Here is a 25,879-nt window from a genome sequence, read left to right on the forward strand (position 1 = left end):
AAAATGTATTTCTATAATGTTTGTTTAAAATTTTTATTAAAAACTTTTGTAAAGTTTTATTTTTATTTTTATAAAGTTTACAAATTTTATAAGGTTTGTTTAAAGTTTTTATTAAACACATTAAACTAAAAGAATTTAAAAAAATAATTAAAAACGTTTTAAAAAGGGAAAATAAAGTAAAACATTTAAATTTTTTTAATAAAAATAAACTTTGTAAAAATAAAAATAATTTTAAAAATTTTTATTTTTATAAAAAGTTTAAAATGTTTGTAATCTTTTTAGTTTTATCGAACTTTTTAATAAAAATAAAACTTTACAAAAAATTGCACTTAATTTCAAAACACCACATATTGTATAGATATGAATCATATAGAACAAGAGTTTATGAAAACAAATTAAAAGAAAAACTATGGAAAACCATAGATTAATGAAGAAGACAAGGAAAAATCATTTTTAAAATTTTTTTGAAAATTAAAATCGAAAATAACACGTTTTAGGAAGTTAGAATATTTTTAGGAGATTTTTAGAATATTTATTTAACTGAAACTTTCATTAATTTTTGCAAAATTCAGGTAATCTTATCCGTAGAAGGCGCCTTCTAAAAGTTTAGAAGATTGACAAAAATCCTGAACACGCTTTCTACTTTTAGTAGACACATTCCGCAAAATTTAGAATACTTAATAAAAGTAGAAGATGCATCCGGACGAAAAGTAGATAGCTTTAGGATTAGTAGAATGTGCATTCCACTTATTTAGAAATTTAGTAAATAGTAAAATGTACGTTCTAAAAATAGTAGATGAACATGTTTATTTTAGAAATCGTTTTCTACTATACCATTTTCCGAAGAAGGCACATTCTACTTTTAGTAGAACGTATTTTCAAATTTTTATTTATCAACTTTTTGAAGAAAAAAAATACCAGCTTGTGTATATAGGTGTTTTATTAATTTTTTGTATTTTTAATATTTTTTTTACTCACAAAAATATTTATTTCATTAGTTTTCAGAAATACAAAGGATAAAAAGGAGAAAAATTGGACAAAAAATGATTTATACCAAAAGGACAACACCCTTGTTTTTTTGTTCTCTATTGGCAATTTTTTTATATACAATCTAATTTCATATTTCATTTAGAAACAACTTCTTTGGTGGCCCTTAATGTGAAAACCCAATCTTTAAAAGATCTGTTCTAATTTTCTTTATAAATTGATTTATTTTTAATACGAAAATTTAAACATTTACTGATTTATCTTCATACTCTTTAATCTAATTCAATAAACTATAAGCCGACAAAAAAAAATTTCCATTTTCTTCTTCTCCTATTTTCTTTAGAGCAATTGCGCTCAGTATACAAGAAAAATAAAATAATTAGCTAACTGGTATTTGCTCCTTCTAGTTACTGTTTTATTTTCGTAATTCCTCTGTTGCCCCTAATCCTAGCCATCACAAAACGTATCACTACACCCTAATCTATAGTACAATAGATCGATATAGACAAAAATATATGACTTTCTCTCTCTGTTCAATATGAAGATGTGGTTGTCATATATTTTTTTTTTTTGGTAAGAAATGTGGTTGTCATATTTTTCCTGAGCTATGCTTTTCTCTATGTTACAAGAATAATTTTTTTATATAGTTTAATATGATATAATATAGTTTAATATTATATAGTATCATGCTCTATTTTTAGATTTTGATATTTGTTTTATAATTTATATTAGTGTTTATAATTTAGTGATTATAATTTAGAGTTTAGTATTTTCAGATTGTGATTAAATTTAGAAGTTTATAATTTATTTTAGTGTTTATAACTTAGTGATTAAATTTTAAAGTTTATAATTTAGGTATTAGAGTTTAGAATTTATATTTAGGTTTAGGGTTTAAAGTTTAGTATTTTTAGATTTTGATATTTGGGTTTAGAGTGTATATTTGGGTTTATAATTTAGTGATTAAGGTTTAAAATTTATATTTGGGTTTATACTTTAATTATTAGGGTATATAATTTATATTGGGATTTATGATTTAGTGACTAAGACTTATATTTTAAATAATTACTGAATTATATATATTGTGTGCGCTTGCCCATAATCTGTTTATTTCGTTTTTCGTTATGCTATTTGATAATCACTAACTTGCAAAGTCTTTTTTCTTCAAAAGAAAAATTGCAGTCTCAAAAATCTTCTTTATTCGTAAATAATATCTGCGTCAAATGTTTCAAATCATATAAATATACTGTAATTTACTAATTTATATCATGATATACACATGTGTAGTATACTACTCACACTCCCTTTTTTATTCAACTATAAAGTGGGAAACGCACATCATTTGGGGCAGTACCGTAAAATCGCTTCTGATCAGTTATCCAACTAGCCAATTTAAAAGATTTTTGCATGACTTCCTAATTATCTTTTCATCTGTGTATTTCTAGCTAAATAACTCTTTTCTTTATTCTTCTCTGTTTCTTTTCTCTGCGATTTTTCTCTTCTTTCTTTTTTTCTTTCTTCTTAGATCTGAAAGCCAGAAGACGGAAAAGTATTCACAATGATTCAGCCTAATGTACCACCGACAGAGCTTACATCCACACCGGCTCAGCCTGCAATAACGATGAAAAAATGACGAAAATTAGAAGAAAAAGAGTTTAAGAACATCTGGTTTTTGATTTATCATGATTCTTCTTGTTCTGGTTTTTGATTTATCATGATTCTTCTTGTTCTGGTTTTTGATTTAATATTTCTTATTATTCTAGATTTAGGGATTTAGGGTTATTAAGAGATTTAAGAGCATCATTAACCATGAAACCCATTTGGGGTTGCTATTTTTCTTTTTTAAAAAAAATTGTTTGATTAAAAAAACGAATAAATCGCGGGTCGCCATGTGTCAGTGCAAATAACCCACTAAATCAGTGCTTATTTAGGCACTACAAACCATTGTTTTTGGGTTTTTTTGTGGGGCCTTCACTAAGCACCATCATCAATCACCTGCATTGAGAGTGCTCTAAGAAGTCCATAGGAGATTGGCTCAGCACAAATAGGAGCATGGAAGGAGATGACTAGTTTATTTTCATGTGCATCTATTATTCTTTTTCCACTAATTCGTTAAAATATATACATACAAAGACAAAAATAAAATATTTTAATAAAAATATTAATCTGAAATCTTAAAATCTAATTATATTTTCTAACTAGTTTAGTTAAGAATATATATTTAGCATTATGTATAATAAATTTATAAATTTTCAATTAATAATTATTTATTTATGTTTTTCCACCGTTGCTTCGCGTATGCCAAAAGTGTAAGAGTGTTATTTTATTAATGATTTAAAATAAATTATTGATTTTTTGCAATCCGTCAAATTTACAAATTTTAAGATAATTAAGTTGGTGAACTGCATTTTTTGTACTATGCTTTGAATTTTGATTATAGTCATTTCTTCATAAACTCCACAATTGATTAATTAAAATCAGTTTAAATTACAAAAAAAAACTTCAAAATATTTAAAAGTTGAATAATATTAGATTTTAAAAAACTTCTTTTAAATCATTCATTGAATAACAATATATTTTAAAATATAACTTAAAATTATCATTAAAATAACATGGATTGTATTTAGATTTAAACTCTATTAAAATACGTGACTGGATAACTCTTCTTAATACATTTCATTCTGACAAAATTATTGTAAATATTAATGAGTTACCAATATATTAAAATATTTTTTGTTTGTTGCAAAACCCATATATTTATTAATTATTTATCTATTGAATATCAAAACTATCAAAAAGGTAGGACACAAAAATAATCCAAAGAGTTTGGCAGCAAAGATAATTAAAATTAGGTGTGTAAATTAAAACTAATCAGAGTAGAAGTAAGAAAAAGTGTAAGAGTGTCATTTAATTAATGATTTAAAATCAATTATCAATATTTTGCAATCTATCAAATTTTAAGATAATTAATTTGGTGAACTACAATTTTTATACTATGCATTGATTGATTACAATCATTTCTTTATAAACTCCACAATTGATTATTTAAAATCCTTAAAAGTTGAAAACACTAGATTTTAAAATGAGAAAACAGTCATTTAAATACTAAACTTTCACAGATTTGACAAAAAAAACTACAGATTTTTCATTAACCCAATTAAATCACAAACTTAAGTTGACCAAGCCATATAAGATACACTTTTTGTCAACTATTTTTTCAGTCAAACGTCCGTTAACTGTTTACAGAGCTTATACGGTGCCATTTTAAAATAGAACAGATTTATAAAACTCCCCAAACTCACTCTTGAACCCTATCAAAATTAAGCACAATGGGTACAACAAAAAGAATCCAACAAAGTTTGACAATTTATCTTACATAAGTTACAAACAAAATGCATCCTACAATATCGTGCAACAACAACAGATGCATTCTAAGTGACCCATTCCACCAAAAAAAAAATAGAATCAGCCGAATAACACTATCATAATAAGTAACATATCCATCCCATGATCATCAACCCTCGTGAGCCAACTTGTGATCCACTTTGTGAAAAACTAGTGATCCTCCTTCCTATATTAAACACAGCCTTGTGAGCTTACTTGTGAATTGTGATCCTCCAAGATCAAATGATATAAAAAGTAGACATAAACGAAAAGAGATCGAAGCATAGAAAGCCTCACAATCATCATCATCTCCGTCAATGCCTCAACGTAGCGGAAGCATTTGTCCTCTCATCATATAAGGAAGAAACTATTTGTAGTTTTAGACCCAAGGAGAAGGGAAACAAGAGATGAAATTGAGTTGCAGAGAAAAGAAGAAGAAGTGAGTTCGATTTGGAGAGTTAGGGTTTAAGAGTATCAATTTGGGGATTTTGTAAATCTGTGATATTTTTGAAACGACTACGTAGGGGCGTCCATGAAAATTGAAAGAGATTTGGCTATAAAAATGGTTGACTGAAAGTGTATCATATATGGCTTGGTCAAAATAAGTTTATAATTTATCTACTTTATTAATTTAGAGTCCTTCTTTTTATCTAAGTTAAGACTTATTGACATCTCATGAGAAATAAATATAACACCCCTTATAATGTGGTTTATACAATATCTATCCCATCAGTATTATCTAATTTATTAGTTTAGAATTATATTTTAGATTCTATGCGATATATTTCAGTTTCGGATTTCTTTTAATATCTCAAACCAAACAATAAAAATCAAGTTTTTGTTCACTTACGGACCAAACCATATACTGTATATATATTTTTTTTTCCTTTTTTCTTTTGACTTGATATCTTTATTTACAAAATCTTTTATAGCTAACGAAGAATACCAAAGATATATGGACAATCCCACATACTGTATATGGTATGGCTAAACTTATTCTATTGAGTATCCATCATAGGTTTTCTAACAAATCCAATTTCTAAACTCATATGAAAATATATTTACCCCAATGATGTTGCTTTGATAAACAAAAGCATTAATGAGATAAATGCATAGATAGATATGATAGAGAGATCTACTGCCATAACCCGTAGATTTATGGGAGATCTTAACCTTGATGTGACACTATTCATAGTTGCATTTTAAGTGCATTAGAGATGGTCATAAAGTCCAATTCAGAAACAAAGGTGAGAACGAAACTTCTGTTGTGAAAACTACATCCTAGCTCTTTGCGCTATTCTTCAATCCTAAAATTCTATTGTCTTTTCTTTTCTATCATGAACTTAACATCTAAGTTTAAAAAAAAATGAAAATGACCTTTAAAAACAGCTAATTTTATTTGAATAATTTTTAAAACATCCGCGCTAAGCGGCTTAAGAATCTAGTTTAGGTTAATGAAAAGTTTGTATTTGTTTTGGCCAATTTGTGAAAGTTGGTATTTAAATGACAGGTTTCTCATTTTAAATTTTTTATTTAAATCATTTATTGATTAATACTAGATTTTAAAAGAAATACAACTTAAAATCATCATTCAAATAATGTGGTTTGTGTTTAGATTTAAAATCTATTAAAATATATGACCTAATAACATTCCTTAATATTTTTCATTTTGACAAAAAATTTGTAAATTTTAATGACTTGTACCAATATATGATAAACTTTTTTTGTTTATTGCAAAACCCATATATGTACGGGCTTATTTGTATAATAGCCATATATTAAATGTAAATTAAGTAACTAGCATTGATTTTGACATAATGTAGTGTCACACATTTACACCACTTTCCAACCGGTTTTACCCTTTATTTTAACATGTATAATAGGAAAGAAAGAGGAGTTATCCACATCATGTGTTTGTTGATAAGATACTTATGCACTGAGTGTTCTATTTGATAGTGCTCAAATTACCCAGTAGAGCTTACTCTCTCAAATAAGATGTACAACTGTAGTACTTAGGGATCGAATCTCGAGGAGCTAGGAAACCAATTAAATCTAATCAATTAATCAATTCTAGGTGAAGTTGGTTTTAATGATGAAAATGTAAATAACAATTCCTAAAATGAGTAAGGTAGTTGCTCTAACTAACAATATGATGAGTGTTTCAATGAAATGAAGAGTGCTAGACTTAGGATTTTTATTCAGGAATGGAGATTATAATATCTATAAATGCCTAACAAGTTGCTTGCATGATACTATAGAACTCAGTCGCTTAACTCTCAGTGATGTCTCACTGGTTAAATAATCTAGATCTCTGGCCTCAACTGTCGTATGTTGACATAGAAAAAGAGTCGATCAATATCCTTTAGAGATATCGAGCGATACACCTTTCGCTCGGCGATCGATTCACCTGTCGGGATATCGATCGACGGCTTCTAGATATGCCTAGGCGCGAGCCGATAATGAACACTAGATCTCAAGGAGGGCGGTTAGCTCTTCTCCAAGGAGATACTAGTTCAAACAGATAATTCAAGATATCAAAGATCCTAGTGATCTATGCTCTAGTTAGCTACTCTAGAACAAGCATAAGGTGCAATCTATTTGATGAATATCACAACTTAGCAATTATAGTTTGGGGCTAATCCCACAAACCTATTTAAACCCTAGATATAACAAGTAGACTACTCAGACATAGCTAAGCAATTCATAACAATAGATAGATGAAAGAATTGCATAGATACATAAAGAGTAGAATAACAAATGGAGTTCACAAATCTCTCCAATCTCTCAAAAGATGTAAAACTCTAGTCTCTCTCTCACACTCTCTGCTTTGCCTCTCAAGACTTGTGTAAAGCTTGCTTCTCTCCAAGTTGCCGTCAAAAACACTTAGCAGGAATATTTAAGCATTTCCATTAGGTTAAAAACTCGTCAGGGGCAATCTCGTAATTTGGTGAAGTCTTGGTGAAGTAGTTGGCTAAACCATTTCGTCCTCGATATCGATCGACAACACTAGATGTGTATCGATCGATTATAGTCTTCTAGTACGCAGATCTTCTCAGCTACATCGATCGACAACTCAGGATGAGTATCGATCGATTCTTATCACAATGTTGACTTCCGACTTGGTTTTGAATGGTCAACTCGGGTGTATTATCTCTTGTACTCCAAAATGCTCCAAAAACATCACTTTATCATGAAACGCTCCTAAACCTGAAAACATACCTAACAGGCTAGAAAACACATTAGTTATATAATAAAATACTAGTATACCATGACAGAAAACGGGTGAAATCCATGGTATATAACTATTATATATGGTCGAAATAGTATTAGATTATAATTTCACCCACAATTCTTAATTCTAAACATTAACGTAATCCATAAATACTAAACCATAAATCAAAATAACTAAACTCAAATCCAAATATAAACTATAGTATGTACTAATAATATGTTACAAAAATTAAAAATCTGAAAATAATATATAATATTTGTAATATTATACTATACTATACAAATAGAAGAAAGAGAAGCCATCCATATCATATATTTATTGACCACATACATATGCAATTAATATTCTATTTCATATGACCGAAATAATATAGGATTATAATCCACCCACAATCCCTAATATTAGACATTACCCTAAACCATAAATACTAAACTTTAAGTTCCAAATACTAAACTTAAATCCAAATATAAACAATAATATATAGATATATATATAATTATAATATCTAAACAGCTGGAAAAAATTAACAAATCTTATACCATACTATATAAATAGATACACTGAGTGTTCTATTCCATATGGTCGAATTAGTATATGTTTAAAATCCACCTACAACCCATAAAACTAAACATTACTCAAACCCAATACTAAACCGTAATTCTCAATCACTAAACTGAAACTCAAATATAAACAATAATATATATCATCATATTTACACAACTAGATAAAAAAGAGATAATTAATGATGAAAATAAAACAAAATAATAAACATGTATATATGTTAATTGTTGAGAAAAAAAACAAAGAAGAAAAGAGAAGAAGTTAACAAGTTGTATTGAAGGGCAATTAAGTATATATTGTAGAAAATACATTGAATATCTTGGTCAAACTTTTTTTAGCTAGTTACAGGAAGATGTACATTTAATTCCTCAACAAATTGAAATCGACAGGTTTAATACCCATGTTTCTTGTGCAGATTTAACCCTCAGTATTAAAAAATCAAAAGTTCTCCTAGTTAACCACCGTTATCTTTAAAACCCCCAATTCAAACCCTAATATATTTCTCTGCAATTTCTTATGACATGTGACGAAATCCGGTGAGAAGTCGACAAAATCCTGCTAGTAATCATGCAGAGCATTTCGAAGAACATGGTTTGTTGTCCAGAGACGCAACAAAGCTCCTCTGCATCAATATATGTAAGTGATTTTGTTTTTGTTGGTCTCGAAAATGGAATTAAAACCGTTCGATAATGTAATTGAATGACAGGATTCAAACCGAGTACGAGGAGACAAACTCAAATTATGGGTTCTACCATGGAGATAAAGAATTTCTAAAAAAATATGTGGTTGAAGAAGTGATGTTAGGATCTAGATATTGTGGTGCGGCCGAAGAGGTAAATCTGTTTAGATGTCTCTGTTTTCATCTGAGCCAACCTAGTTGTAATATCAAACATAACTATCTTTCTCTGTTTTAGAATGGTCATTGGTGAAGTAGGTGGAAGATGGAATGTATGAGGAGGTGAATGAGCCAGTTCACTGTGTCTTGTGTTCTCTGTGGGGATCCGTTGGAAACACTTGAGCACCTTTTCTTTGAATGTAGTTACTCTGCTCAAGTTTGGGAGAAATTATTGAAAGGGGTGCTGCTTGAAAGGTATACGGTTAGCTGGGATGAGATAAGGAGAATAATGGGAGATCCTACTATAAGGAAGGTGAAGTTGTTTATCATCAAATATATCTTTCAAGCAGCTGTGTATTGGATTTGAAGAGAGAGGAATAGAAGGCGTCGTGGAGAAGATGAGATACCAGCTGCTCTGTTGATTAAACTGATCGAGAAAAATATGAGAAATAGGCTAACGACTATACAAAGGAAGGGAGACGGAAAGATTGGAGAAGGAATGGAATTCTGGTCTGCAACAAGATAGAAAGTTTTGGAGTGTTTTGAATCTATTTTTAGAAAGTTGAGATAGTAGATAGAGATAAAAAAGGACACTTGATGTAAATAAGATCTTTTCTTTTTGAATTAAATTCAATATTCAATACAAAAAAAAAAGAATGAGCCAAAGGTCAATGGTATGCTTGCACTGAATAAAGTGATGGTTGAGATTGAGTGTATGAAAGCATAAATATTTGAGTTTTTGAGTGTTAAAACAATGCGAGAGATGATGATTTTAAGTTTTAAAGATGATTAAGAGATATTTTAAGAGATGTATGTATTAAGAACATGTGCTTATTTTGGCAAAGTAAGAGTTTAAGAAGCTAGAGACACTACAAGAAAAATGGGTTTTAATAGCAGACAAGGATAAGGTTTTTACGATTGTGCTATAGTTGATATACCCGTGTTTTTAGATAGTGTTTTAATATATTGAAACGTTATGTTAGAGTGTCGGGCTCAAAAATAAAAGTTAAGAGTTTGGTTTAAAAGGAAACGCTTAACTATTATAGCAAATAATTATTAAAAGTGTTATGTTAGAGCTGGTGGTAATGCCCGCGACACTTAGAAAATTTTTGGCTCCATCTGAAAAAAAATTCCCAAATTATTGGGGTTCTTTTGGTTCTTCCCTCTTGAACCTCTCTCTCTCTCTCTCGTTTCTCTTTGCCTCCATTTTGCACGATTGACGCAACCTCAATCTCTCTCACTGCAAATTTCATTTTCAATACCTAAGCTCTAATCTTTACTCATCCGAAATTCACTCTGACTGAAATCCCTCTGATTGAAATCAATTCCAAATCCCTCGAAGGTGAATTCTGGTTTTATAACTTTTGTATCCGGTCTGTTTCGAAGTCGATTTATCTCTTTACTAGTAATGATATAGGGGTTAAGGTAACTCAAAATTTTATAACTTTTGCAGGAAGATTTCGTTTCCAGATCCTTAGCTTAGAGCATCTCCAACAAGGAACTTCATTTTAAGGGCCAATGATCCTCAAAATGAAGGTTTGAGGGTGGGTTACTCCAACAACGATCCTCAAATTTATTTTTAAAATTTTATGTAATTTGCATTTCAGTCCCTAACTTTAATATAAATTAACTATCATCATTATATTTTTCATAGATAGATAGTACATACACACTGAAATTATAAAACATAATATTTATAAATACAATTTATTATAACACAAAATTACATAAAATAATAATAAAACATAGATTCATTCATAAAAATATAGAAAAATACAAATTACTCATTATTGCCATTTCCATAGTATTCCCATATATGATCAATCAACGCATTTCGAAGTAAGAAATGAGCTTCTCGATTTTTTATCTGAAGATTACGAGTTAAAAACTGTTGGAATCGAGCATTTTCATTTATTAATATCAGTGTATTGATTATAATTTGTGTAATATATATGTGTGTAATATTTATTGTAAAATATTTAGTCTTGTACTTTTGATCTTTAATTTGTAATATATTGTTCAATTTAATATAAATGTTCTGTGAAATAATAAATAATATTTTTTATTTATTTATTTTATTTTAGTTTTAACATACATATATATATATATATATCTGTATATATAAGATATATTTAAAGATTTAAGTGAAATATAGTTACAAGGATTAAAGTAATAAGAAAATTAATATTAGTACAAATATATGTAAGTTACAAATTTATAAGGACTAAACTGAAAAGTAAATAGTATTTTGAGGGCTTGAATAGTGAAACCTCAAATTTGAGGTTTCACTATTCAAGCCCTCAAAATTTGAGGATTTAAGGGTCTGTTGGAGAGACAAAAACCTTAAAATTTGAGGGTTTGAGGGTCTGTTGGAGATGCTCTTAAGGTAACTCAAAATTTATATTTCTGGTTCGTCTTGTACTTTTTAATTTTGTGCCAAATTGTTTTGTGATTTCATTGTATTTTAACACCGTTGTCTTCTTTTGTAGCTGAAACTACATAACTTCAGAGATTTTAGAAGGTAAATAATAAGTCACACTATCTTCTTCAGTTTAGAATACTCGTGCTCTTTTGTTGTTCTGGTTTCATATATTGAGTGTCTTCTATGTACGTTTGCTTGGAGCTGTAACATAGAAAAATCATGGGTCTGGTTAGCAAGGTATTAACTTTACTTCACTGTCTTCTCCAATTTTTTTTGGTGTTTATCTCAGTTGTTTGTTCGTCTGAATATTTACTTGTCGCTTTTTCTAACCCAACAGGAATAGCCTTGAATATGAGAAAGGAGCTAGGAAGTTTATGTCTTCTTCATCAAGACGTTTAGGTGATCCAGCTGAAATGTTCTGTCCTTCTCTTGATTGCCGCAATGTCTGCCATCAATCTAGTGAGACAGTTTTCGAGCATCTTGTGATAAGAGGAATGGATCAGAAGTACGAAAGTTCAGAGTTTTGGACTAAACATGGGGAGACAAGACCTGAGAAGTCAGCTGATGTCTACTGTTCTGAAAATGAGGCTTACGAGTTTTTTAGAACAACCTTTATGGCAACTGAAGGCAATGAAGCATCTGAACAAGAGAATGCAGGAACGTTTGAGGGGTATGACAGGCCAGAAGAAGCTGAGTTCAGAAAGAAGTTAGAGGATGCAGAAACACCGTTGTATCAGACGTCTTAGAAATTTACGAAGGTTGCTGCAATCATGGGGCTTTACAGGATAAAGGTCAAGAGTGGGATGTCTGAGAACTATTTTGATCAGCTACTGTCATTAGTTCATGACATGCTTCCCGAAAACAATGTTCTACCGAAGTCTACAGATGAGGTGAAGAAGTTTCTGAAACAGTTTGGTTTTGGCTATGATGTCATCCACGCCTGCAAGAATGATAGTATTCTCTACAGAAAGCAGTATGAGGATGCGGTCAGCTGTCCAAGGTGTAGTGAATCAAGATGGGAGAAGGATAAGCAGTCTGGTGAGGTGAAGAAAGGGATTCCTGTGATGAATGTGTGTTTATCTTTTTTGGTTTTAGAGTGCTAGTAACAGCACGGTTAGTATCAGCAAAAGTGGGAAGCAGAAGTGTGCTCTCTTGGACTGTAATAACTCTGGACAGAGAGTTGCTCGTGTGTTCTCAACTGATCCAGCACAGAAGGTGCATTTTGTCCCGTTAGGTCCTAATGCAACTAAAGTCTGGATAGAGGTTTCCGAGTTCGACGGGGCACGAGTGTGGAGGCCAAACTCTGAAATCGAATTCATAGGTGATGCAGTAGGAAGCATTGTGACTTGGCCAAATGATAAGCTTGTTTATATCTAAGACAAATCGATATGTTGCTTTTATTTGAACTCTTTGTGTGTTTGCATTGTCTTGTGTGTATGTTGAATCTTTGAAGTTTATGTTTCTTAATATAAATATTTTTCCAAATCAAGAAATCTAGTGTATATAGAAAAATATAAATATATAAATATATATATATATATATATATATTATAGCATTAATGACACGCTATTAAAGAGTATTTAATTACATATACAAAAGCTATCATAGCGGAAGCAAAGATAACACTTACAAAAACCGCTATGTAAAGTCTTTTACCTATTATCACGGGCAATGATACAGCGCTTCTAAAACTGCTATCGAATCGTTACATAGCAGTTTTTCGTCCGCTGATAAAACACATTTTTCTTGTAGTGGGAGTTTGGTAATAGAATAGCTAAAAGACTAAATATGACAAATTCATTTTAGTGTACAATCCGAAAATAACGTATATGTGTTCACGTGCAACTTCTCCAAAAAACTTGTGTATATCTTCTTCTTCATCATCATTACCCATCTCTTCTTCATCCATAGTCGTTAGTCTTTCTTCACCCATAGGCATATATATCTGCTTTACAAATACTCTCACAGCTTCTTCTCGCATTATTCAGGATCTATGTAATTCCATGGCTTCCTTTGGATAGCAAGCTTGTTGCGTTTATCTCTCTCCCGTCTTCCAGTGAAAGTTTTCACCATCATGTCAGATTTCTCACTGGATTTCGTTTCCTGTCATAAGAAATTGCAGAAGAATTTATAGAGTTTGATTTGGGGATTTTGGAGTTTTCGGAGCAAAGACACAATCTTATTTGAATTAAAGATAAAGATGATTAACGATGAAATAACTGTTGACTTTTTAATTTTGATTATGCGTAGTCAAAGCATGGATGAGGATTAAATCTGCATAAGTTAAACATCTATTATATTAAAATAGAAGTCACAATTTCATTTCATGTGTGATATTTTAAGTTGGACCATTATTTAGAAGATTTATAAAATACACATAACTTAACTATAATATCATTTAATATCTTCATTTTTATTTAGAGTAATAATAAATATTAATTTAAGAAAATTCTAACAAAATCTTTGAAGAATCCTTTCAGAATCTTTTCAAAATTATTTTCAAAAATTGATTAATTTAAATTTTAGTTGTCATAAAATATAATCAGAAATTTAAATTTAATTTAGTTTTGATTTATAAACAAAAAAAAAAAATTATATAAAATATTGTAATGATAATAGCCACTTAAAATTATTACTTTTCAAAAATACATTTTACAAAGATTTTAAAAATATTTTGTTAGAAAGAAATATCCATTTCTGTTTAATCATATAACATGTATAAAAATTAACTTATCTTAAAATTTTATATATACAATAATCTATTATAAAAAATAGAATAAACAAAACAAATTAATAAAAGAAATCTAGCACTTTGAATTACGAGTCGAGATTATAAAAAATTAAATATAAAATAATTCTCAAGATGTCATTTTAATCATCAAAATCAAATTCAATAGAAAAAATTAAATACATAATAAGAAGCAACATATATAATATATATATATATATATATATATGTGTGATTATTTGAATTAATTAGTTATTAACAGCATGAAAACTATTAAATTATTGTGGTTGAATAGTGATTTAAACATTTAAATATATGAATAATCTTAAAAATATATACTAATTAAATAAAGGGTGATTTAGGAGAATATACCTAAATGAAGCTCAAATTAGAAGAATGCTCATGATTTGATACAATGGAAAGTTGTTTTGCCATTTAGACTTCAGTTAGACCATTTTATCCTTGGTGGATTGAATATTTAGTCAGAGAGAGTACGATGACGTGGATGGCTTCAGATTTTGTCAGAGATTACATAGGTTCCTACTGATTATAGGTCAGCTTTACAGCATACTCTTCCCCGTAAAAGTTTTTTTCTGCTCTCTCTTCTTTTCTAGTAACTCACAACTTTCATCACCTTTTTTTAGAAAGAGATTTTCATCACCTAAAAGCATTTTTCATTCATAAAAGAAATTAAATTTTAATATCAAGATCTAAAGAAAAGGGTATGATTTTAATGATAGAACTTTGGGATCTTGTGGTAGTAAAATAATTTCATTAGAAAATTGTTCTTTTTAAAGAGAAGAAGAAGATTGAATCTGGGCGAAGCACGGCGAAAAAGGTGGAAGGAGGATGAGAAAGCGAGTGAGTCTCCTTTGTTCTCTCCTCTCTTTTTGCTTTGCTTCATTTTTATTTTTCACAAAATTAAAAATGACGAAAGTGATGGATAAACATGTTTTTAAACTGAATTAACAATTAGGTTCGTAAATCTTGATTTCTTCATGTATGCAAAGGAAGAATAATAGAATCTAAGGGTCAATAGTTGTTAAATATTGCTATGATACAGATATAAAAGATAAATGTGATGATTACTATGGTGTTGAAGAAGATAAGGATTGTTGCTGCTAAACAAAAAAGTTTAGTTGTTAACGAATTTGTGAATGACAATTCTTTTTTGATTGCTATTGTCGATGCTTATCGAGTAACAAGGGACTTAAACGATTGAGCATGGTTGTGTGCAGGCCAGCGAGGTGGATTTTATGGATGTGGTAAGACAATACCAAATTCGCAGATAACATAGATCTTACCGGCCATTTTTTAGTTTAACGTGTATTTGAAATAAGTGGTTGTTAATTTATATTGTAGCTGCTATGATAAATCAGTGGTAAGGTAATCAACATATGTGTGGATTACTAGCCTATTTCTTTTCGTATGCACCATTAGACTACTAGCCTATCCCTTGTCGCTAAGCTAATACCAAATTCGCAAATAACATATATTTTACTGATCATTATTTGGTTTAATATGTATTCAAAATATGTTGTTGTTAAATTATATTGTAGCTACTATGATAGACTAATATGTAACTGAAAACAGTGGGAATAATAACATTAGACTACTAGCCAATTATTTACCATCAATAAGATAATATCAAATTCGCAGATAACATATATTTTACTGTTCATTATTTAGTTTAACGTGTATGTAAAATATGTGGTTGTTAAATTATATTATAGCTGCTACAACATACCAGTGTAACAGTAATCAATATATTTGTCGGCTAAGTAAGAATGTAACTGTTAACTTTTTGTATGAATACTTAACAGATGCGAAGGGCATGTAACAAATGTGGCGGAACGGATCGTTAGCAAATATGTAAACACAACAGGGATCTGAATAAAGATTGCCCCTCTACTAATGTATCTGAACACATGTATAATGAAAGTTGGTTGTTATGTTTTGAGTAAACGTATAAGTATTGGGATATGGTTTAAGTATTTTAGTGTCGTTGAAATGTGACAGAAAATAAGGACTATCATGAATGTTGATTACTCCCGTACGCTATAAGTTGATTTTACGACATATATATGTAGCCAAATACAAATTCAATAGTGTTTATACACTACGAAGAAATGTAGTTATAACAATATTGCTAACTGAAAAAGAGATTTAGACAAGTAAAAGAGTGTTCATATTCCAAGGATCAAAATCAAAAATCTCTTGACAACATGCATAATATAGAAAAATATATCTACTATGACAATATGAACTTGGTAACAAATAATATATCAATTAATAAATTATGTACCAAATAAAATGTAACACCTAACAAACCATGTACTATCTAACCAACCATATATCTACTAACACAATATAGTTTGTAAAACTTAACAACAAATTATCAATTAGTGACAATCATATAGTAACATCTAACAAAATATTTATCTCCAATGGAGACAAAAGCCTGAAGACCCACTTAACAAAAATAATATCTGGTACTAAGTAAAATGTCAGATAGCATTAATTTTATCTATAATTAACAGTAGCATCACAGATTTGCTCGCATCTTCTTTGTCTTCAGCTTCTTTCTTTAACATCTTCCCAATTATAAGAATAGCTTCTCTTTAGATCGGAGCAGCTTTTCCATACGCTGACAAACATTGGCTCAGACTTTCATATGATTTTTATGTATATAAACAGAGAATAAAATAGCTTTAATCCAAAGATGATAATCATCAAAAATTAAAGCTTCAAAGAAAAAATGAAACAAAAATAAATAAATGCAATGAAGAAATAAATCTAGTTCGTATCCAGCCTGGTAAAAACCATTACCACAAACGTTTAGATCAAGTACATATTATGAAAAGAATTGTGCAAGAAAAAAATTGTACAACCTGAGATAACATCCTCCTGCATTTATTTCGATTATAAAGAGATTTAAATCTTTTGAAAAAAAAATTAGAGAGAAACTAACATAGAATAGAGAGATAGAGAGAACTGGAGGGGTTGAAAGATGATTGTCATAAACATTCATTGAAACCATGAGCTAAATACTTTCTTGTAACTTTTTGATTTTCTAATACATCTTCTTGGATTTTAAAACTCATTTTGAATTATTTCTGCAATTCAAATTTAATACTAGAAAAATATAGAAATTAGAAAGTGAACAAGAGAAGATAAAAAAAAATTCGTTTATGTGAGAAACCTAGAACTTAGGATAACTACTTTTGAAAAGAACTACATGCTCTAGACCACTTTACTGAGAGTTGTCGGAGCATCTCCAACCCATTGTTATTTTCACCTTTATAATAGCATGTAGAGGTGAAATTGCTCCAACCCACCTCTATTTCTTTCTCTATAATAGAGATCTCTATTTTTTCCTCTATTTATAGAGGAAAAAATAGCATTCCTCTATTTTTTACTCTATAAAATAGAGATTGCTATTATAGAGAAATACATTGGAGCATATCTCATCTCTATTATAGAGTTCCTCTATTTTAGAGGTGAAAATAGCAAAATACATTGGAGATGGTCTCAGTCACCTAGTCTGACGCTCGCAGAAGCTACATGATAGGTTGGCTTAGAAAATAGGGGTAATTCGGGGATGATTTTTCAGGAGAAGGTTAGATTCTCAATATTGGTGTCAAATGGGTGTACGTGAGCCAATTATCTCTTAAATAAATATATATATACATGAAAATAAATACCCGCATAGTTGTGCGGATCAAAATCTAATAGGTATTAAAATTGCTGATTTCAATTAGTTGAGGAATTAAATGCCCGTTTTCTCAGCTATATTATAACCTCTATAAATTAATAATCTATAAATTAATAATCTATAAAATAATATAATTTCATAGTCCCAAATTGAGTTTTTGGTTCAGTTAGTATTTCGATAAATTAATAATTTCTATAAATTAATAAAAATTATATTTTTGGTGTAGTCCCAACATTATTAATTTATAGGAGTTTTACTGTAGTTACTTAATTATAACTTTTTGTGGTTATACAGTCCAATTTCACTATATTTATTAATTAACTATAATGTCAAAAACTATAAAAAAAAATATAGGACATAAAACTAATCCAAAGAGTTCGACAGCAAAGATAATTAAAATTAGGTGTGTAAATTAAAACTAATCAGAGTAGAAGTGATAAGAAAAAGGAGAGTGGGGCACATAATCTGTGGCTCAAATCTAACCAAAATCTCCAACACTCTCTTTTCATTGGATAAGACAAGTATCCAGAAGCCTTTCATTTCCACTGATCCTCCTTCTCTCCTTCTCATTGGATAAGAGAAGTAACCCAAAAAAAACACATCTCATAAACTCACTCCTCAAATCTCTCTCATCTTTCAAACTCTCCGATCAATGGCAGCGACAATGGCGACATCAGCAAAATGCATGTCCCTAAACACATCTCCTCCCAAACCCCTAAACCAGACCAAACCCATCTCTTCCTCAAAACCCTTCGTCTCCCTCCCAAACCAACCTAAGCCCACTGTCTCCCTCGCCGTCACCAGCACCGCCCTCGCCGGAGCCGTGTTCTCCGCCCTCAGCTACTCCGAACCAGCATTCGCCGCTCACCAGATCTCTCAGCTCGCGGCGGCGGCGGCGGCTCAAGGCAGCGACAACCGCGGCCTAGCTCTTCTCCTCCCCATCGTCCCGGCCATCGGATGGGTCCTCTTCAACATCCTCCAGCCGGCTCTCAACCAGATCAACAAGATGCGTGCGAGCAAAGGAGTCGTCGTGGGTCTTGGCGGCATCGGCGGTGGTCTCGCCGCGTCAGGGCTTTTGACTATGACCCCCGAGGCTTCCGCTGGTATTGTTAACGAGATGGCGGCGGTGGCTGAAGCGGCGGCGAAAGTTGATGACAACAGGGGACAGTTGTTGCTGTTCGTGGTTGCACCGGCTCTGCTTTGGGTTCTTTACAATATATTGCAGCCTGCTTTGAACCAACTCAACAAAATGAGGAACAAGTAATAATCTTATTTATCAATATATATATAATCATCGTTGGGATTCAAAATGTAAAATTAATCAATTTGTTTCATGGACAGATTTCTATGGTTAAATTTTGGACAAACTTGATCTTGTTTTTGCTATCTAGAAATAGAGTAAGAAATTAAGAATGTGTTGCTTCTGAAATCTACATTGCAAGAATCACTAGTGTTTTCGCATTTTTGGATCACCTTAGGATATATTGCAAAGTGGTGGTAACTTTAGTTTGCTGTATAATATCAACCTCACAGTTTATAGACTCTCTATACACATGATTAGTGTTTAGATAGACCCGCCTAACCTTTCGTTAGTCACCTTGTGTTGTGTAGTTTTTTCATTGTTAACTACTAATGGAATTGATAAACTAAATTGTGGAGTAGTAGTAGAGTACTAATGGCCACATGGGTTAGTTTCCTACTTATACGTTACTTATAAAATAACCTGTCAACGTGAAAGAACGTCTGATTACAGATGTAACCGTTGACATTGTGACAGAATATAAGAAACTATGGAGATGCAAAAGCAAAACACATTCAAATGCTATCCAATTCATTTTTTTCCAACATTCAATTTTATTTAAATAAAAGAAAAAAAACAGGCAGGATATCGATGATACGTGCACGTTAGTTTTTAATTTTAAAATAAGGAACATCGGAAACTAAAGCATACAAGTCTGACAAAGATATAGAACATAAACTTTGGAGAAACCAACTGCAGAAGACGATCTTGCAGCCCTCAAAAAACGCTTCATTCTTTTTTACTGGAGGCGTCCTTAAGCATGCCCTTCTTCCGGATCTGGAGACACCTCTTAATGTTGAAGGATTCAAAGACGCTTTCGGGCAATGCAGAGACAACATAACCCATGAGTGCGTGAGGCCAGTAAGGTGTGCAACGTGGTTCGTAGCCTACAAAACGCAGTGCTGCCTTTGCGTAACCCTCTGGAGATGCCACTAAGAAAGACGCTCTCCTAATCTTAGTCATTTTTGTCGCAACGTACAAGGGCACCTATCAAAACATTCACCCATATAATAATCAAGAAACCAAAAGCTATTTGAGCAATGTTACCCATTAAGTTGATTTAGCTATAGACAAACTACACAGTGAGCTATAACAGTGTGGGAAAGTCCCGCAGATACACAAAAAACAATCCAAAACAAAAATCATCAACCTTCTAGGTCCATTAAATACACAGAAACAATGTCAGGAAATATACAGCATAACGTGTTCTACATTATTACACATTAACATGATTGTCAGACAAAACTTAAATAACTACATTATTTTTCAAAGGGGAAAATGAAGCCAAGAACTACTATTCTTGGCAACTAAACCTATGAATCTATGATCAATCTGCACTAACATCTTTTTGTTCTAGATAATCTCAACTCTCTTTCAACACAAATCTCAAGCAAAATCAACAGAAAGACGCAGCAATGAGTCAGGAAAGGCTCACCTGGCATTGAACATCAATCCCACTCTTCTTGTACTCAACATGGAGACACTTTGAGAACTGATCCACGTACCTTAAGACAGAGAAAAAAAACAAACAAACAAACAATGTCACTTCTTGAAACATCAAGTAACAAACAAAAAACAAAACGAATCTCGATCTAAAACCCCCACTCACGTTTTAGCGCCGGCATAAACAGAGTAGAAAGGATAAGAAGGGATAAGAGCAGCAGCACCAGAACCCATATTAACAATCGCCCCACGCTTCCTCTTCAGCATATTCCCCAACACAGCCTTCGTAACCTTCGTCGTCCCTTCAACATTAATCTTAATCAAGCTCCCAAGCAGCTCCTCATCAACCTCGTGAAAATACTTAGCGTACGGATACGAGACCCCAGCGTTGTTGATCAAGATCCCGACTTCGAGACCCTCGATCGCCTCCTCGATCCTCCCCACGCCTCCGTCGATGTCTCCGGAGAAGTCCATGAGGACGGTCTTGATCTGGGTGTTGGGGTGCTTGGACGTGATGGAGTCGGAGACGTGTTTGAGCTTGTCGGGGTTGCGGGCGACGAGGACGAGGTTGAGGCCTTTGTGGGCGAGCTGAAAGGCGAAGGCTTTGCCGATGCCGTCGGTGGGGCCGGTGATGATGGCCCAGGAGCCGTAGCAGCGGCGGAGGTTTTTGCCGGGGCGGAGGAAGTAGATGTAGAGGGAGGTGAGGAGGGTGAAGGTGAACTTGAGGAGGGAGAGGGAGCCGAGGAGGAAGAGGAGGAGGAGCCATGTGGGTTGGGATTTGAAGTAAGTGCAGATCTCCATTGAGAAAAGATTGGTGAGGATGAGGAGAGAAAGTTGGGGTTTTTAAGGAGAGAGAGAGATGGGAAGTGAGAGAAGAAGAATTGAATAGGGGAGGAAGGAGACGAAGATGGATGAGCAGAAAAGTAACTACCTGATTTTAATTTTTTATTTAATTCTGTATCGTCTTTCTTATTTTTTTAAATTCGTTTCATCTTCATATCAAACTTGGCACTTCCGATGTTGACATTTTCTTTATTGGACAAACGAAATAACAAACCCAAAGATCACATGGTGACTTTGCAATACAAACGCAAGGTAGGATGGACACAAGTGGTAAAGGCAGGATTAGGGATGGAAATTTTACCGGATACCCGAATTCGTATCTGAATCCGACCCAAAAAATCTGAAATAGTAAATTACCCGAATGTGTATTGATTTAGGAGAAATTAGATATTTGAATCCGAACGGATAATATCCGAATCCGAATGGATATCCGAAGATAACCGAATGTATATTTATCCTTGTACTTTTAGTTTTCATCTCTCATTTTATTTAAAATAGTTATATTGATATTACACTTTAAAATTATGATTACGGAAAAATGATTTAATATTCATTTATCAAGTTTTTTGTTTCATATAATTTAAATTCAAAATTTAAAAACAATAGTCAAATTAATATCTATTTACTTTTGAACTGTTATTTTTAAATCTATTACTCATTCAATTTGTTAAAAATAAATAATCAGTTAAGTGAAATCTATATTTTTAAATATAATAAACTTAAAAATGAAAAATTAATTTTTTCTTTCAAAATCTAAATAATTGAACCCGGAATACAAATTATCCGAATCCAACCCGAAATACAGAAATATCCGAATAGATTCTATTCCGTATACCGAAAACCCGAAATATCTGATTCATATTTGAACGGGTATCTGAACGTCCACCCTTAAAGCTGAACTAACAGATAAGCTTAAAGGAAATGTTTGGAACATGATTTCTGGGAATTGTTAGAATTTTAAATTGTTAGCTTATTTTTAAAATGTTTGGAACATCAAATCTAGGCACTCAAACTTGAACTCATGAATGCTTATAGGGAAGAAGAGTTATACTGGAAACAAAGGAGTCGAGAAAGATGGTTGGTTTCAGTTTTCATAGAATCTTGTCAATAATCTTTTTTGATATTTTCTAGTACACTTTGTATGGACTCGTTCCAAGTCTGGCGTAGATCCTGCGCATAGGCTCTTCCCACAAATCCATAGAGGCACCCCTGAAACTACTATAAAATTTTGTCATGATCTATAGTAAAACATGCCCAAAAACGTGTATATTTTATTGTCAAAACATTAGTCGTGAAAAGGAAACAGCTTCGTTGTGATGTTTCTTTTATTTTCCTAATAAAATGGTTGTGTAATGTTCCACGAAACCTGGTTTGCGAAAAGAGAGCTTTCTTTTAATTGTTACCTTTTAATGCATTCCAGTGTTGTGTTGTTAGTTAGGCGAGGGTATTTTAACCTGGATTCGAAAATTCGAACTAGAACCGACTCGAAAATAGCCGATCCAAAACTGAACTAAAAATTTATAAGTATTTTTTGGGTTTAATTTTTTTTTACCAGAAATAACTGATCCGAATATACTTGGATCCGAAAAGAACTGATCCGAATAGATCTGACCCAATAAAAACCAATTTGTACAAGACTTAAAAACATGTATATCCAAAACTATGCTATTTTTAATATATATATTATTTTATGATTTAGTTGAAATATCTTTTGTTAACAACATTTATTATTATTTTGTAATATTTTTAAGTAATATGAAATTTTTAAATTAGAGTTTTTAAATGTTTTATTTTAATTATTTATAGTTTAATTTAAGTTATTTTGTAAAATTAAAAGAAAAAAAATTTAGATATATATATATGACAAATATTGACTAAATATAATATGTAATGTCTTTTTTAGATCTTAAATATTTGAACCCGATCCGGATCTGATATAGACCCGAAAATTATAGGTATTTTACAAGTATTAAAATTATTGACCCGAACCGACCAAGATCCGACAAAACCTGATCTGGAACCGACCCGAAAAAATATAAATATTTATATAAGTCCAAATTTTCAGAATCCAAAAAATTTGGATCCGACATGACTCGACCCAAACCCGATCCGAGGACCCGGATGACCAGGCTTATTGTTATTTTCAAATCCTTCAAGGCTCAAGATGCAGTTTTTGACCCACAATTTTTCTTCTTAACGCGCTCTACCAATCCCACTATAATTGCTTTTAATCAAATAAGGATTAGAAGAGAACTTTTTATTGCTTTACGACTTGTTTTAGAATTAGACCATGTGTGAAATTGTGAATATACATGTTTCTTATGATTAGCACAAGAACGTTTGTTCCCAGTCATTTCTATGTTCTTTACTTACTACTATGATATGATATATAAATATCACACTAAGATCAAACTCTTCCCATTAACAAGAAAAAAGAACAAAACGCAAAACCAGAAGATGTCTCGTGAATTCAAAGTATGGCAACTAGTTCTCGTTCTGTTATTTACTCTGTCTTCATCTACTTACCACTCCAATGGCAAACTGATCCTGGAGGGATCTGCATCTTTCGACTCCAGCGGTTTCACCAAGTTAACGAACACCACAAAGCATTCATACGGTCAAGTCTTCAACAGCAACCCCGTTTCGTTCAAGAACTCCTCTTTCAACTTCCACTTCCACTTCGGAATCGTCCCTGAGCATAACCACTCCGGCTCACACGGTATGGCTTGCGTTCTCTCTCCTACAAGACACCTTCCCGGAGCTTCCTCCGACCAGTCACTACAAGAAAACTTGTCTGTTGCAAGGGAAAAAGGCATCGCAATTCCGTTGCAAATCGCTTATTGCAACATATTTGCGAGCAAACACTTTCCGTTGCAAATCGCTAGTCGCAAATTGAAACCGCTCGCAAAACGCTCGCATATTTGCAACGGAAAGTCTTTCCTCGCAAATTTGCAACGAAACTTTTTCCGTTGCAAATTTGCGACGGAACTGATTTCCTCGCAAATTTGCAACTAAACATTCCTCGCAAATTTAGTTGCAAATTTGCAAGGAAATATTTTCCGTTGCAAATTTGCAAGGAAACATTTTCCGTTGCAAATTTGCGAAGAAAGACTTTCCGATTTCAAATTTACAAGCATTTTGCGATTTATTTGCAAATAATATTTTTTTTGCAAAATTAAATCAATATTTTTTTGTTTTAAAACTGAAAAATTATAAATTTATTATGCTTAAAACTAACAAAAAATAATACTGAAATTAATTGATAAATTTTGTTCGTTATCACAATTTTTTTTAACAAAAAAAAGAAATCACAAATAAATCAAATAAATAAAAATAAAATATTCTTTTATAAATTAAATTTCGGATTACAATAAAAGCCTGTTTACAAATTAAACCAGAAATTAAAAAAAAAAAAATATAAACCCAGAAAAAAAAAACTAAACCTAATCTTCAAGCGCCTCTTCAGGTCTCACCGGATCTCACAGATCTTCTTCTTCCTCTCCCAACCTCAAACCGTGTGACGTGAATCCAACGAGCACCACATCTGCCATAAATCCCGTCGTGTTCCTCCAGCAATTCCAATGACAACCATATCATCTTCTTCTGCGGCAAGAACTTCTTTGTAAAAAACAAAGTTTAAATGAGAACGAAATCACAGAGGGAGAGAGAGAGAGATTACTCAGGAGGAGACGAGGTGGACAGTGACGACCCGACGGTGGTGGTGGAGTATCGTCGACGCCGAGAGATCTTCACACCATTTCATGCCAGCGATGAACAAAGGAGAGAGGAGTAGATGAGATAGAAAAATTACGTGACTGGAGAAGGAAAACCAGATTTGTTTTGGTTTATGTGTCTGTGTTTTGTCAGATCTGTTTGCATAAAAAAGAAATAATGAGAGCTTGAGAAGAAGCACACGTGAAAAAAAGAAGGAAGAAAGAATTTGATCCCTTTGATTAGATTTCATCAAGGGCTGAGATTAGACATTAGTTATCCTTGCCAAATGCTTCTCAACCAATCAGAAATAAGACAAATAAAATAAGAAGGAACTAATATGAACCTTTGGATTGAGTTTAATCAATGGACAAAAATGAATCCTTGTATCAAAAGATTAGCTAATAAAGAAAACTAACTTATGTTTTATTTTTTCTTTGTTATAACTGTTTTTTCTTTAAACTGAAAGTTAATTTATAGTTTGTTTCTAACTGATATGTAATTTAGTATTTTGAGGTTTAAATATGATAATTTATGACTTATAATTTAGTATTTTGAGGTTTAAATATGATAATAATTAGAATTGTAAATATAAATGACTAAAATTGTAAATTTTGGTATTTTGATTTAGAGTTTTTATTATAGTGTATGAGGCTTATGCTTAGATGCTAGAGTGAAAATGTTGAGTTTTAAGGTTTGTGTGTAGAGTTGATGTATTTT

At 31.7% G+C, this 25,879-nt stretch overlaps 2 protein-coding genes and 2 long non-coding RNA genes across 4 annotated transcripts; 2 read left to right on the plus strand and 2 right to left on the minus strand.

Annotated features, from left to right (window-relative positions):
- The first annotated feature begins 10,078 nt into the window (after positions 1 to 10,078).
- Positions 10,079 to 12,895, plus strand: LOC130508445 (uncharacterized). The gene is made up of 3 exons (XR_008942884.1): positions 10,079 to 10,338; positions 10,450 to 11,655; positions 11,756 to 12,895. It is a non-coding gene; the product is annotated as an uncharacterized LOC130508445 (long non-coding RNA).
- A 5,511-nt stretch (positions 12,896 to 18,406) lies between these two features.
- LOC108822802 (photosystem II core complex proteins psbY, chloroplastic) lies at positions 18,407 to 19,241 on the plus strand. Its single transcript, XM_018595972.2, has one exon. It carries the CDS (start codon positions 18,515 to 18,517, stop codon positions 19,124 to 19,126), a length of 612 nt encoding a protein of 203 aa, XP_018451474.2. The 5' UTR covers positions 18,407 to 18,514; the 3' UTR covers positions 19,127 to 19,241.
- A 424-nt stretch (positions 19,242 to 19,665) lies between these two features.
- LOC108818232 (very-long-chain 3-oxoacyl-CoA reductase 1-like) lies at positions 19,666 to 21,537 on the minus strand. Its single transcript, XM_018591134.2, has 3 exons — positions 20,772 to 21,537; positions 20,598 to 20,667; positions 19,666 to 20,149 (listed from the first exon to the last, which is right to left on the minus strand). Exons 1-3 carry the CDS (start codon positions 21,404 to 21,406, stop codon positions 19,892 to 19,894), a joined length of 963 nt encoding a protein of 320 aa, XP_018446636.2. The 5' UTR covers positions 21,407 to 21,537; the 3' UTR covers positions 19,666 to 19,891.
- Positions 21,538 to 24,776: 3,239 nt separating this feature from the next.
- Positions 24,777 to 25,433, minus strand: LOC108809277 (uncharacterized). The gene is made up of 2 exons (XR_001942812.2): positions 25,128 to 25,433; positions 24,777 to 25,051 (listed from the first exon to the last, which is right to left on the minus strand). It is a non-coding gene; the product is annotated as an uncharacterized LOC108809277 (long non-coding RNA).
- Positions 25,434 to 25,879: the final 446 nt, after the last annotated feature.

The sequence above is a fragment of the Raphanus sativus genome, chromosome 2, assembly GCF_000801105.2.
Source record: "Raphanus sativus cultivar WK10039 chromosome 2, ASM80110v3, whole genome shotgun sequence".
Lineage (NCBI taxonomy): Eukaryota > Viridiplantae > Streptophyta > Magnoliopsida > Brassicales > Brassicaceae > Raphanus > Raphanus sativus.